The sequence below is a fragment of the Akebia trifoliata genome, chromosome 1 (genome assembly GCF_017979445.1).
Source record: "Akebia trifoliata isolate Shusen 1 chromosome 1, ASM1797944v1, whole genome shotgun sequence".
NCBI classification, from domain to species: Eukaryota; Viridiplantae; Streptophyta; class Magnoliopsida; order Ranunculales; family Lardizabalaceae; genus Akebia; species Akebia trifoliata.
In genome coordinates, this window is record NC_141375.1 from 20,664,052 (window position 1) to 20,680,046 (window position 15,995).

Here is a 15,995-nt window from a genome sequence, read left to right on the forward strand (position 1 = left end):
GCTATATATATATGTCATTTTCTTTTTTTGAAAATAAATAAGAAATTTTATTTCCAAACAAATGAGAAATTAACATTACAGAGTTGAGAATGGATATCCAGTTTCCTACCATGCAACTGTGGCCACGCGGCTTAAAATAAATATAGAACAAAACATAACTTGCGCCTCGCGCGCTATAAAAAGTAAATAAACATACAACAAATATCATTATCTCTGGATATCCATTCACCAACCTACACACAACATTATAATATAAAATGCATACATCACCCCTCGGGTGTGACTCTTACATTTACCGTTTCATCTTATTTTTCTCATTTTTTTTCAATTCTTGCATTTTTTACGTTTTCAAACACATCATTCAATTTTCAGATTTATTCACTCAAATATTCAATTTTCGATATCAAATCTTTTTTCACACTTTGAAATTCATTTTAATCATTTAAATTGAAACTATACAAAATTTATATCAAAACAGGGTCCAAGCAGTGCACAGAACTCAACTGGCAGAAATAACCCGGTGAAATATCCTACCCACGTATAATTTATTATAAAATATAATTAAACATATCAAATATGCAAGTTATGACATGAATTTAAAATAATGAAAGAAATTCTATATTTTTGAAACATATAACAAATTTTCGTTAAAACCTTATATATAATTTTTACAATCTACGGTTATCAATAAAAATTGAGAGTCCTTACAATTATCTGTACAATAGGATCGAAGCGCATGTGCGGAAATCGAGATGATCGATGTGAAATCAAGATAGATCAAACTTCGAGAAGGTTGATTTTTAAATCGGGCCTGGTGATTTCGAAGATCTCGATGTTGTCGTCATTTCTTCCTTCTGCAATGGAAGATGATTTGACCTCGAAACTAATGAAATCCGAGCTTTAAAAGTCGAAACCCCCGTATCACATACGATTGATTTTCGATGAAACGTGACAAAAGAGAAGAGTAAATAAAAGGAAACTGGGTGGGTTTTGTAGAGGATGAGGTTGCGGACGTTTTTCCCTTCTGCTTCAGAAGTTAACGGCAACTCGTTCACAACGAATCTACAATTGAAAATCCGAAATAAAATCAAAATTTTTTTTAAAACAAGTCTCACCTGATTTTTGATGCATTTAAATGATGATGAATAGTAAATTTATTTAAAATTATTTACATAAATTTTTGGGACAAAATTGGTATTTTACTTATTGTTTCGTTTGACGATAACTTGACCATTCGAACTCTAAAAGTGACGAATGAATAACTTCATTTTGTCTAATTTTTTGTTCCGAATCTAATAGTATGGTCAAATTCTATAAATTATGTTTCTAACAAAAATTTACTTTTTTTGCCCAATGAGACCCTAAAATTGATGTCGTTTTCATTTTTTAGGATAATTTGACTTTTTGAACTCCAAAAATGACAAGTAAATAGTCCATGTTCTATAATTTTTCGTTACGAATCCAATAGTATGATCGAATTTTAAAAATTCTTGTTCTAGAAAAAAAATTTATTATTTTAACTTGATCCAACTCGAAAATCGAAGATTTTGTAACTTTTCTGTTCGGACTCGCATTTGAGCGTGTTTATAGGCTAAAGTCTGTTTTTCAACCATTTTGAATCCAATGGTGAGGTTAGATTTCATTTAAAATGACCAAAAAAAAATCTTATAGTTTTACCCTAAGTCTCACTTTTAAGATTTTCTCAAAGTTTCACTATTTATTTTTCTTCGAGATACGAATCAAAAATTCGGGATTTTACATTCATTCTACTAGTGTTTACAATTCAAAATTAGTTGTCATTTTCTACTATGAACTAGATTAGAAGGGGTTAAAATCATGATATTCCATTTTGCAACAACCACAAACATCTAAATAAACTTTTATGTATATGAGGAAAAAATAATACCAAAATTGAATCAAATCATCACCTCGATCAAGGTTTTTAAAAAATGACCAATTTGATCTAATTTTGACTAAGTCAAAAAAGTTCAATTACAATAAGGTGGCAACTATGTTAGTTGGTACAGTATGTAGGTGTTGATACTATAGGATTGGGTAAAACACCCCCTCCCTCCTCACTGAGATATTGATCTCATTAAAAAAAGATTCATCGTGTGGGAATACAAATATTTTTAAAGGTGCTAACTTGTTTAGTCGGTAAGGGTTGTGATAGTATTTTAATTATTGTTTAAAACTATTATAGTATCAAAATGTTGTAATAGTATTTTAATTTTTTTTTTTTTTTGTTAGCTTTGTTAGATATCAAAGAAATTTAATTATTTATCCATCGATTTTCTTATCTTCACAGAGAGTTTAAATCTAATGATTTTCACGTTCTAATCAAAGCAAAAAATATAAATCCAACTAGATTGTATTAATCTAATGATCACACTAATTACATTTAAGAAATGTTGTCGTCTCTTTATAAGAAAGTTTCTACATTATTGTACGAAAGTGTTATATTACTCTTATAAGGTTGTATGTATTTATGAAATATAGTGTCACTATAGGATTCTTTGAAAGTGAATAACCAAATGTTCAATATTCTGATATACAAGTATTTACCCTAAAACATGTTTCATCCATTGATCTTAAGCCAATGTTGTTAAGAGAGAAAGATGCAAGAAATTTTTTTTTTAAAAAGAGAGAGCATTAAATGTATTATTAAATATGAAAAAATTGACTAAGATAAGTTGGTCCTGGATGAGTAAAACTAATTAGTCCTAATTAAAGGACCTTAAAAGTGCAATAATAAATGAATAAAGATAGGGGGTGTAGTTTGTGGGGTATTGCGCATACCCGAGCAATTTGGGTGAGATATTATTCTCTAAGATGCTAGTAGCCATACCCTCCTTCTAGTCAAGCCTACGATCCAGACACCCTCATTATTAGAGAGAGAGAGAGGGTGGGTATCATTTATCAAAATCCACATTAAATTTTAAATAAAATAAAATAAATTAGAAACATCATTGTATTTTAGCTAGGCAAACAAGGGGTTATGGGTTACAAGCTACAAGATAAAAGTGGGTTCAACATATTTAAACCTAGGTCGTGTGATCAACACTCAAGCTTTTACAAACTTAGTTAAGTTGGCACCTTATTAGGAATGTCATTGTACCGGACATCAATTTGTTTAATCTTACCACAACTATTTATAAATTAAAATATCCTTTACATCTCGAGATTTTTAAAAGACGTCAATTTTTATTTTATTTTTTTATAGGACATTTTAAGAGAACTTCTATTGACAAACAAAGTTTTAATTATAACACACCAACTTTTTTCAAATTGGATGATTTACCCTATGCAGATAAAAAAAATTTAACTATGACACTTCTCTTTTTATTTTCTCCTAGAAATCCTTCTTCTCCAAATGCTTTTGTAGAGAGAGGGAGAGAGAGGTTGGAAATCTTGGATTATAAGGCCTTTTTTTAACAGGATAATTTTTTGAAATCTATAACTTTAGAATCCCAGGTGTCTTATTGGTTTTGAAAATCAAATTTATTCTTCCTCTCTCATATTTTCTCACTTCCTCTCATGTTCTCTTATTTCCTCCGTTTCTATCTTTAGGAGTTTTCCTCTAAAAATTTTCTAGGAACTTCTAGATGATAATTTAGGAGTCTCTTTAATCTTATTTGGGGGTCTAGTTTTAATATTTTGTGTATTATAAGGCACCGAAGTTCGATCTCCTTATTGAAAGACTTGATATCTTCTCTCCCTCTTACAAGTCCTCCCATTAACTAAAGAGAATAACTAATAGGAACATCAACACTTCATAAAACTTTTAACTTTGTTAAATTTTTGTCTTTTCATATGTATACATTTCAATCCATTTTTTTGACTGTCATATGTTTTTATAGATCTTTTCTTTTAATATTTGTATGAAAACTAGATTAATCAATTTGTATTTTACTTGCACTTGACCAATGCATCCTATATTTTGATATCTAAGGCGTGGTACATGCACATTCCCATTTTCTTTTTATGATGGGGGTATCCGAACTTATATTCGACTAATGGGATCAAAAGAGTCAAAGCAAGAGCCAGAGGTTGGGCCAAGGCGTGTGGGTCCCTTCCCCCGGGCATGTGCAACTCCCACCCATCACACGCACCAGGTAAGTGAGGGTGTGCCCGCGGCTGGCCTGAGGAATAAATGCTCATATTGGATATCGAACTCACAACCTATGAACTTTCACTGCTTATCAGTTCGAAATAGCCATTGGCCCAATGCCTCGGGTTCTCATTCTCAATTTTTACTTGTACATCTCACGGGGATTGTAGTGGTATTTATAATTCAAAAACTAATCTACTATTTCTTTTATAGCTTAGATCAAAATGTGCTAAATTCATGATATCTGAAATTCTAGAAAGCAGACAAGAATCTATATGATAAATCTTTTATATATATATAAGAAGGTGGCATGTGCAAAGGCACATGCATCAAAAGGGTTTATTTGTAATTTAAAAGATTATTAAAAGGATTTTGTAAATAAATAATATATAAGATATTTTTGTAATTTTGAAAACTAAGTAACATAATTCTAGGTTGTCATTGCAACTTTTTAATTTTTTTTAATATATTAAAATGACCTTGATCATATTAAATATAAATATAAAAGCAACGGCACCCATGACCACTCAAATGTTGGTGTCAAGCCACTTGTACTCCACCTTCTCTCATTATAATAGTAAAAGATGAGAAGAAAAAAATTACAATACTAATTCAAACACATCGACTTACTCAAGTTTTCAAAAATCAACCAATTTGAATAGAATTTGGCCAAGCTACATAGGTCTACATCAATAACAAGGTTTCAACTAGTTTAGTTGCTAAAGATATGTAGGTGTTGATATCATCTACCTAGAGTCAAAAACCACCCTCACTGAGTTAATGATCTCATAAAAAAAATAAGATTACTTAGTGGCAACACAAAAAAATTTTGAAGGTACAAATTTGTTAAATTGGTAAGGTTTGTGAATGTTGATACTACAACGAGCTCAAAAACCGCCTTTATCCACTACTTACTAAACCCTAACCCTCTTGCCAATCCCCGAACATGATTTTAAATCTTGTCCAAGACCGAGACAAGTCATCTAAGACGTCTCACTATCATCCACCAACAAGACTGATAGACAAATTAAACCTATTGGACAAGATTTAAAACTATGATTCATTTGTCTCATTATTGAACGAGACAACTCAAATGTATCGGAAAACTCATTTGAGATGATTCAGTCTCGTTCACGGAAGAAACAAGACGTCAAAATGAGTTTTAAAACCATGTCCCAAAAAAATTTGAAATTAGCTAATTGAATCATATTCCATCATTTTACTTTGTCCAAGGCCAAGTCTTATTATTGAAAATTAGTTCATATCTACTATCACATCTCATTTCATAGTCCTAAATTTGTATACTCTTCTGATTCAATTCTCACTTTCTTCATTCCATTTGGACTTGGCCAAATTTCAAAACTATGTGGATTGCACTCCCAGCATGGTTTTAAAACTTGATCGAGGCCGAGACAACTCACCCAAGTCAGCTTAACTAGAGGCAAACTAGTGAGAAAGTCACTCTGAATCATCCATCACTGCGACTCGTCTAAGATCCAAGATTATTCACCTAAAATTTTGGGATAAATTAAATAATTAAAATATTTGTAATCTAAATAAAGATTTTGTGACTGAACATCTAGTAATCTGCCAAATAATTAGAAGAAGAAAAAATAAGTATTCAAATATAAAAAAATTTATATTTATATTAAAAATATATTTAAAGAGCTTATAAAATGTTGAAAAAATTATTAAAAAATTAAATATTTTAATATTTACAAAAAGAAAATCTATTTCTTCAAAAATTACCAAAAACAAAATAAGTCAGATAGTCCAACATTTTAGTAACTCACTGAACTATCCAACATTTTAATGTGTTAAAATAAATTATTTTACTAAAAGTATTTATATTTATATTAAATATATATTTAAACAACTTATAAAATGTTGAAAAAATTATTTAAAAGAATTAATATTTTAATATTTAGAAAAAAAAAATCTATTTTTTCAAAAATTATCAAAAACAAAATAACTCGGATAGTCCAGCGTTTTACTAACTCGCTGAACTATCCAACGTTTTAATGTGTTAAAATAAATTATTTTACTAAAAATGCCCTTCGAATGTAGAGCTTTTTAATAACTTGCTTTAACACCCCAGCAATTTAGTCTCCATTTAAACTACTTGATTCGATTTTGGTAATTTAAAAAAAAAAAAGGTTTTTTATTTTAAATATTGAAATATTTTACAATCTTTTAGTAATTTTTCCTAAAATATTTGACTTGTCCAAAACGAGATGTTTCGAACGAATCAACTCTGTCTCTTAGACAAAACGAAATACCGAGTTTGAAAATCATGGGGTCTAGGGTTTATCTTCGGAGTTCGGAGATTTATACTTTCCCTCCATGAAATATCTCCAACTTCTCTCTATTATAGATAATCGCAATGAATTTCAACAAAACAGAAGAACTAGAAGCCAAAAAAGATCAATCTCAATTCTTCCATCCATCCATTGCAAAGATCGCAATCGCTCAGATTTTCCAATTGATTGGCTTCATAGGCTCTCAAAGCCCTAACCAATATGGCAACTAAATACCTCCAAACCCTAGCAAGATCCACCTTTTTAAACGCGAATACCAACAAAAGAACCGAATGCAATCTCTCGGATGTAATCCATGTAATTGAAGACATCAACTCAATTCAAGACTTTAATGGAGCATCAAATATGTTGTGTGCCTACTTAGATCGGATCACAAAAATGATAAAAAAATAAGAAAAAGATTGAGAGATTGGACCTCATAAGCCATCAATTCGAGATAGTGAATCTCCTATCCAATTAAGGACTAAATATTTTTTCTCTGTCATTTTCATTAATCACAATGAATTTAAATATAGAGAAACACTACCTTAACTACCCACTTATCCAAACTGCCCACTCTCTTATTCATTCAAGGAACTATCCCATAACCATAACTCTTACACAATTCGTAATTACCCTTACACGTTACATACCCATTACCTAAGACTCCTTAACTAATTGAAACTCTAAAATAATTAAAATAAAAAACATCAAGATGCATCAAATCTTAATACAAGAGAATAATTTCTAGACACATAACATTTTCTACCCCTTGTAAAAAACCTTGTCCTCAAAGTTTCAATCTCGAAAGTATTCTCTCCCCCTTCATCTTCAATTTCATCTCCATTATCGATTTCACCCATTTCCTCTGGCCAATCCCCTCTAAAAAGAAAAGTTTCTAAACTTTAAATTTATGGCCTTGGAAGAATTTCTCATCACAATTATAACATAACCCATTGTCTCTACGCTCTTTCATCTCTATAGGTGAGAGTCATTTGAGAGAAACTGATAATGATTTTCTTGAATGAACAATTGTGTTGGTGTCGTTTGTAAGATTGTTCAACCGCCTTCAAGCCAATATTTTTTTTCTTCTTGCATGCAAGCGAGCCCAATCGCATCAGTGAGTGTTGTTGGTTTCAACATCTGAACACTCAAACGAATTTCTTCTTTCAGTCCTCCCACAAAACAACTCACCATGAAGGACTCATTAAGACCTTCAGTTCTATTCGCTAACTCTTCAAACTGAGTTTGATATTGCTCAATCGAAGACGTTTGTCACAGTTTAGACAGCATAGCCATTGGATCCTCATATAGTGAAGGGCTGAATCTAACTTGCAAAGCAGAAGTAAAGGACTCCCAATATGAAATCGCTTCCAACTGTTCCATCCAACGAAACCATTGGAGTGCCTTCCCTTCTATGTGAAAGGAGGCTATAAGCAACCCTTGCGTGGAGGGTGTCTGCTGGTGTAAGAAGAATTGCTCTGCCCTATAAAGCCAACCATCTAGATCCACCCCAGTAAACTTTGAAAATTCCAAGCGTACAGTCCCAGTCTGAATTCCCTTGTCAACATCAAATTGATGAGGTTCACTTGGTCGATTAACGATTCTGCTAGAACTCTCCCCTATCTCCTTGTCTAGTTCTTTAGAGAAGTGCTCAAATTTGTTGTTCATACTCGAAACCGTCATCATTAGCTCATTAAGCATCTTCCCATGGATCTTTGTAGTTTCCTTCACCCATCATCTCATCGAGTTTGGCATTTCGTGTTCCCTCCGCCATTCCAGAATCTACCACTCTGATACCAATGTTGCATTCGTACTTAGATCGGATCACAAAAATAATAATAATGAGATTGATCTCGTTCGATGAAGATCGGACCTCCTAAGCCACCAATTCGAGATGGTAAATCTTTATTCCAATTAAGGACTAAATATCTTTTTTTTGTCATTTTCATTAATCTCTCAATAAATTTAAATATAGAGAAACACTATCTTAACTATCCACTATCCTATTCATTTAAGGAACTATCCCATAACCATAACTCCTACACATTTCATAACTAACCTTACACGTTACATACCCATTACCTAAGACTCCTTAACTAATTAAAACTCTAAAACAATTAAAATAAAATACATTAAGACGCATCAAATCTTGATATAAGAGAATAATTTCTAGACACATAATCAATCCCTGTTAAAATCTGGAATTCTAAGAGAAATAATGAATTTTGTGAGATCTGTCGATGAAATCCCCTTTGCTAAACCGATCCCGCGTAAAATAACAGCAAATAAGATCAGATTTTTTGCTAAGATTGGCAAAATCTAGGAAAGTTTGAAGAGAACAGCATTTAAGTAATTTATGTTGGTCTCTCTTAGAAGACTTAGGTCAAAGGAGGCAACACTTAGAAAAACGCGATAATTCACCTTAACCAAAAGGTGGAATTGGGTCTAAAATACCCTAAAAACTTCATGGGAAAAGAGCATATGGCATCAATGGGCTTACTTTCAACTTTCTAATAAATTTAAAATGACTTAAATACTCGGTACCAATGGCCTACTTTCAACCTTCTAATAGATTTAAAATGACTTAAATACTCCCATCTTCCATCTGTAATTAGAAAATAAAATATCTAATTTTCTTCCCAAAATCAGGCATTTTTAAATATTTTTTGCCTTCATCTTCAAACCTAAGATTCTTTCTACCCCTATCCAAGGGTTCTCTAGTCTCTACTAATAGATTTGGGGGGTTAGGGAGGGGGAAATCAAGGGCTTTTTGCAACAAACTGAAAATGAAAGCATTTATAATTAATTTTGTGAGTGAGAAGATCAATTTCATATGATTATTAGATAATAATTTTATTGAATTTTATCAAAATGACCGTGATTATATTAAATTTAAATATAACTGTGAGGACATTTATAACGACTCAAATTTTTGGTGTAGAAGATTTCTACTCCACCTTTCTCATAAATTGGACAGTGTCCAACGCAGGCAGTAAAAAAATTTAGAAGTTTCTTTTATTTATCCCTAAGAAAAATCTCAGTAGCTGGATTTCAAAATTGAATGGCTGGGACTTTGTGTTTCCTTATGAGTACATGGATTCGGACCCAAATAAAAAACGACTGTGTCAGGAGAGAATGTAATCTCCAGTCAAAATATTATATAAAGATGGTTGTAAATATGTTACCCAATTCGTTGCTACTATTCTGAACCACCACCACCACCAACCGATGCAAATTTGCAATACAGTTCATACTGGTTTTGTAAAATCAAGCGAAGAACGAACCCACCTACCTTTGGTTGGGTGTTGAGGAAACAAGGCATTAAGTTTAGTGAACCCAACACTTTGATTCGGCAAACCAAATAATTTTTTATATTTTTTTCATTATTCATATTTAAAATTTGACTTAATAATTTTTATTTAACTTGGAATTTTTTAACATTATAATTGTTCGCTTGAATCATATAAATGCACAAGCAAACCAAGCTAACAAACCGATCTAAGAAATCAAAGCGAACCAAAATACAAATTATCTCTACCTAGGGGTGTCAATGGATAGCCGAAATCCGAATTCGAATTCGAATTCGAAAAATTGAATATCATCCAAAATTTTCAGATATCGGATTCGGATGTCATTTTAAAATTCGAATGAATTTCTGATACGAATTCGAATATTGCGATATCCAATTCGATAATATCTGCTCCGATATAATATATGTAGTATGTATTTATGTTTTACAATAAAACTTCTATATATGTTATTGTGTATTCGTGTTATACAACATAATTTTATTTATTAAATTTTATCTGCTGTCAATCACTTTAATGGTTAAAACGTGAAGAACCAATCGACGGTGGGTTTTGATTGAACTCCGTAACCACCATCTTCTCCGGTCGACAAGCGTCAAGTACACACACACTCTCTCTCTCTCTCTCTCTCGCTCTTCGAACCAATCAAAGTGATTTTTCAAAGGAAATATGTGGGTTTCGAATTTCGACTGTGCTAATTCCAATACGTCTTCTCTGACCAATGAACATCCAGGTACATATTCTCTCTCTCTCTCTCTCTCTCTCTCTCTCTCTCTCTTCGATCTGAATCAGTCGAAAGAAATCTGTGGGTTTCGACTGTACGAACTCCGACCGTGCGATTTATAGGATTTTTTATCGGATTGGATATTATCGGATATCTGATATATTTTTCGACTTCGAATTCGGATGGTATTATTTTTTTTTTGAATTCGAATATAACACTGTCCGATCGGATAGCTATCCGTTGATAGCCCTATCTCTACCTAACCCTACAAACTAAGTTCATTCTAGAGTGACAAACCCCATACCCCAAACCCAAATTTGAACCATTCGGAACCCGAACCAGGTAACATACGGTTGTACAAAAAAAACGATTTCTACCCACACACACAAAAAAAAAAAAAACATCATATTAAACTCGGGAAAGATTTTAATATTTATCTTTATAAACCTTCAAAACTCAAGAACATGACAGATTTTTTAGGAAGTTAAAGATCACGACTTTAGATTTGGTAGAAACCCAAAAAAAATTCTCATATTTCCCAAAATTAAACTTAACTGACCTGCAGTTAAAACCCCGCCAGATAATTGGGAAATCACAAACTCAGGATGATTCAGCCTCACCATAAAGTGAATTTTACTATGAAAACAGATGAATATAGGGTACGTCCTGCACAGATTTGAAGGGATAGCAAAACCTTGCTAATTCCATGTCTGTTGTTCAACTTACTTAGTAAGAATCTTCAGCGACAAGAACACTACTTGTGCTAGACTTCTAGCACATTTAACTACATTTCAAAAGGTGGCATACCTTGCACCTTACAAAGACAATCGCTCTTCAAGAACATAAACTACAGTTTTTAGGGATAGATAGCAAATCTTGCAACTTGCCAGCCTGTGAAACTTAAAACCCAGCAATTATATGTTCTAACACAAGAACACTACGTTTGCTTAGATGGTCTCTTCTTGCACAGAATCTGCATTTCAATGGATAGCAAATTCAAAGTATGTGATACTTTAATCCAACTAGACCTTATCCCATAACTCTAGTCGCTTCTCTAAAGACCTAATTAAACACTTGACAAACTTCCATTCCAAACTAACCCACTCTCACCCTCTTGAATGATATAGGGGTACATGATACCATAATGTTCTTAGCTCACATGAAGATAGACAATGATGTTGATACTATATTTCTTGGTTAAAAGACAAAGCAAAATGCATATAATACTCAAGTTTGTGGTGATCATCACTTGGCTTCCTCAAGTGGATAAGTAGGTTAAAGAGCCACCCTCACACATTATTTACTGGCCACTAATCCCCCTTACCTAATGAAAAAAAACACTCTCATGGTGATATTTGGATGTTTTTCTTATCCCGTTTCCAGGTGGATTGGGTACTTCCTTCATCTTTTTTGGCACTTCTAGAGGGTTGGAGTTTAAATATATTTGATTCTAGAAAGAAGCTTCTATGGGCTATCCTGCCGTTCGCAATTGCTTGGGGTCTTTGGAGAGAACGCAATAACAGGATTTTTCATAGCAAGGAGAGCTCGTCTCACATTGTGATTTTGGAGATCTTGGGGGTTTGCTCTTCCTTTGGTCTAAACTGAATAGAGAATTTGAGGGAGTGTGTTTCCAAGACTTTGTTTTTAATTGGGATAACATGTGTGGTTTGTAGTCCCAAGTAGGACGTGTTCTTTTGCTTTCTTTCTCTTTTCTTGTTGTTTTCTTGTCTTGTTGTTTGGGGGCTACCTCAGCCTTCCGTTTGCCTTTCAATTTATATAATTTATATTTATCAAAAAAAAAAAAAGTTAATACCAAGTTAAACCATTTTTTATGATCATCAATGCAAGGTACTGTGGGTTGAATCCACCACTGCAAAATTAACCGAAAAAAGTTCAAAACTATTTACATTTTTTTTTTTTCAATATTCGTGTGAAGGCCAGGTTTTTATCCTAGGTCTGTGGAACCTTAGGACCTAACCAAGGTGGCAACCTCAATTCAGTATGCCACAATATTGGCTAATGGTACATGTCTTTTTCAAATTAAGCTAGGGTATGAATCTCCATCTTGCATCAGGTGCAAGGTTCTCCCTTCAACAATGCATAGTAAACTTCTCATTTCACACCACCAAGGCATCACTTAATTGGGGTGAGGTCTAAAACTAAATTCACCAGCTTCCTACAGCCGATAGACCTATTATCACCTGACCATTCTCGAGATCATGATTTTAAGGCAATAGAAAAATCATTACAGTGTGGTCATCTCGTAAAGCAATCCTTCCTCAAGATTTGTCCACCATTGACATTATTAATAAAGACTGACTAAAATTTTCCTAAAATCGTATCCCTTTATTCGAATCTAAAGGGATTGAGTCCACCCTATACAGAAATAGGCCCCCCTACCCTCAATAATGAAACCTGACGCGGCAGATGATCCACTGGATTCATTGCAACACTGGGGGGTAGGGAGTCAAACCCAATCTTAATACAATCCAATAACCCCACTCATTCAATCACTTGCTTGTTATTGCTGTCGTTCAAAAAAGGTTCGAGTAGCATGTATTAAGCATGAAAAATGTATTTACTAATGGAACTACTTCAAGTAAATTATTCAATTATTTTACCTTAAAACGAAAAAAAAACAACCGATCAATATTAATAAAGGGTTTCTTACGAAGAAAAACAAAAATGATTCTCAAAGAGTTTTGGCTGCAAATGACTTCCTTGCCTGAGACTCCCGTAGTTTTTAAAGGCATGTGAGTGCATGACTCAGGGCAAGCACACTAGAGATGCAAGTGAAAAGTACGCGGACAACAAAAGGCCCCGATGCACTAGGGAATACAAAGAGATAAGGGAGGATATGAACTAGCTCAAAAAGCTTCCTATTTAATCCCCACATGCCACAAGATGGTACATGGTTGTGGGAGGAAACCTCAATACAGTTGCATCGGGCAAATCTAGAGCTAGAAAAACCCATCAACCCTCCCCATCAGGGGGAGAGCCAGGATTTAACTCATGTGGGGGCAATGTAAGAGTGGTAGTTTTTTTGTGAGGGCAACGAAGATTGTAATTTTTTTTGTGGGGGCAACTAAGAGTGTAAAACAAATTGGGAGAGCAATAGTTCATTACTCCAAAGAAAGTTTGAAAATTCTTATGGGGGCAAGTGCCCCCATTGCCCCCACTCTAAATCCGCCCTGCTCCCCATCTCATCAAACAAGCTTACGCATAAGCAAGACTTGGTATCAATAAAATAAGGAAATATGGCAATAACAACATAGTGAAAAATAAGAAAAAAAAATTTATACAAAACTACACAAGGGTTTTCTCAAAATAACACAAAACACCTATTATAATAAGACCCAACAGAACAATATCAATGTACCCTTCCCTAAACAAAATTCATAATTTATAAATCACAAACAAACCTAACTGAAGTTTTCAAAATTACTGAAATAAGGTGAGCAAATGAAACCAAAATCATTTAATATACGATCAAACAAACCCAAATAAATGTTCTCTCAAAATAGGATCAAATCCCACACATTCATCCATATCCAACTCAATTCAATTTATCAAACATAAACACTCATAATGTCAAAATTACTGAAATGTGGTGAGAAATGAAACCCAAATCATTTATGCAAACCTAAACAAACCCCAATAAGAATTCTCTCAGAATAAGATCAGAATCGCACACATCCATCCATATACACCTCAATTCAATTTATCAGACAGAAAAAACTCAAAATTTCAAAATTACTGAAATATTGTAAGCAAATGAAGCCCAAATCACTTAACCCAAATAAGAGCTCTCTCAAAATAGGATCAAAATCCCACACATCCAACCATATCAAACTCAATTCAATGTATCAAAAGGAGTGGGTTCAGATAACAAATTAAAAACGATACAAAATCTCTAAAGTTCTTCATAATAGCTAGATAGACAAAAATAAAGCAATAAACCCTAAATTTCAAAAGAGATATAGAGAGACAAACAGCGTATCCATTTAAAACCTGAGCTTGGAGAAGAACCACCTGTTCTTCCCAGTCTTGAACCTCTCCTCAAAGCGTGCCTTCGTCTCTTTAGCAGCTGTAACCTTCTTGTCTCGAGATTGTAGTGCATCCACACTCACCACATCCTTGAGATCCACGTCGAGGGTGTAACGAGTGGGCATGATGTGATTGTAGTTCACAAGCTTGATGAAAGCTTTCACTCTGGATTTCTTCGCTGTCTTCTTGGCAGAATCCTTGCGAATCACCTTCTTCGGGTATTTTGCGATTCCAGCCACCAAACAATGTCCGTATGGCTTTTCACGCGTCCCTTCGTCGAAGGATCGAACAATCACGGCCTTACGTCCAGCAAATCGTCCCTGCAAGACGATTACTGCCTTGTTTGGCTTCAGGAACTTGACCATTTTCACAACTCTTCTGCTTCGCCTCTCTCACACACGTTCGCGGCTCGTCTGCCTCCTCTCTCCCGAAGAAGATGAAGAAGTGGTGAACAAGGGCCCTTATATACGGGATGAAACCCTAGGGTTTTAATTCGAGAAGGGTAGAATTGTAAATATGATATTGGATCCGATCCAATCTGATAATCACATAAAGATCCAACTTGATCCGATCCAATCCGATTATACAAGGTTTGAGTAACATTTTTATTGGTTTTGTTTGAAAGATACTCAAATCCAATGGTAGTCTATTAGATAGACTAATAAAAGTTAATTTTATTAGTTGAAGATATTGTATATTTAAGGAATGAATGAAAAAACAATTACCTCTATTTGCCAATTTTCAATTGATTTTAATATCTCATAATTTACTTGTAATTTCCCAATAAATTTTTTAAGCAAAATACTAGATTAAAATGAAAAAGAACTTTAATACTTGATATTCTTTAGATATATTTTTTATTTTGCTCTTCAGATATTTATATAAAATAAATCATATGAAAAATGTCGATGTAATGTTCATATCAAATGGATTTTTTTGCCAAATGTTATAATCTTGTGTTCTAAAAATATTATTTTTAAATACATTTTTTTATTTTAAAAAAAAAACAAGACTTTAATTTCTTCACTCGAATAGTGTGCGGTTTTCCATTTCATTTAGTATGCAAATGTATTAATCCATACCATCTATCTAGTAGACTACCATTGGATTTGAGCATCATGTAAAGAATTGTAACTGGTTTTGTATCTCAGCTTTTTTCACTTATCAGAAGGTATAGTCGTGAGGATTTATTAAGAAATCAGAACTAGTAACGAATTCATCTATGTTCCTTCCAAATTCCTAATTGTATGCTCTTCTAGATGTCTCTCGCATATATAACCAACAACATAAATATTCATTTCTTTGTCTACATAAAGAAAATCAAAACAAATAGAACCATAAACAAAATCACCAAAAACGCGATCATTATAATCTGACCCTTAACTCTAATTTTTTAATATTTTTAAAAGTTATTGTTCAATCTCTAACAAATACTATTTTATAGTAGGTCATCACATTATACAAGTCACCTGAGATGCATGGAGTTCGAACCCCATCTCCAAGCA

At 33.2% G+C, this 15,995-nt stretch overlaps 1 protein-coding gene across 1 annotated transcript; it reads right to left on the reverse strand.

Moving 5' to 3' along the window:
• Nucleotides 1–14,233: 14,233 nt before the first annotated feature.
• On the reverse strand, nucleotides 14,234–14,935 carry LOC147410885 (large ribosomal subunit protein eL27). Its single transcript, XM_086441222.1, has one exon. The coding sequence runs from the start codon at nucleotides 14,853–14,855 to the stop codon at nucleotides 14,448–14,450; it is 408 nt and encodes a 135-aa protein (XP_086297348.1). The 5' UTR covers nucleotides 14,856–14,935; the 3' UTR covers nucleotides 14,234–14,447.
• Between the last annotated feature and the right edge of the window lie 1,060 nt (nucleotides 14,936–15,995).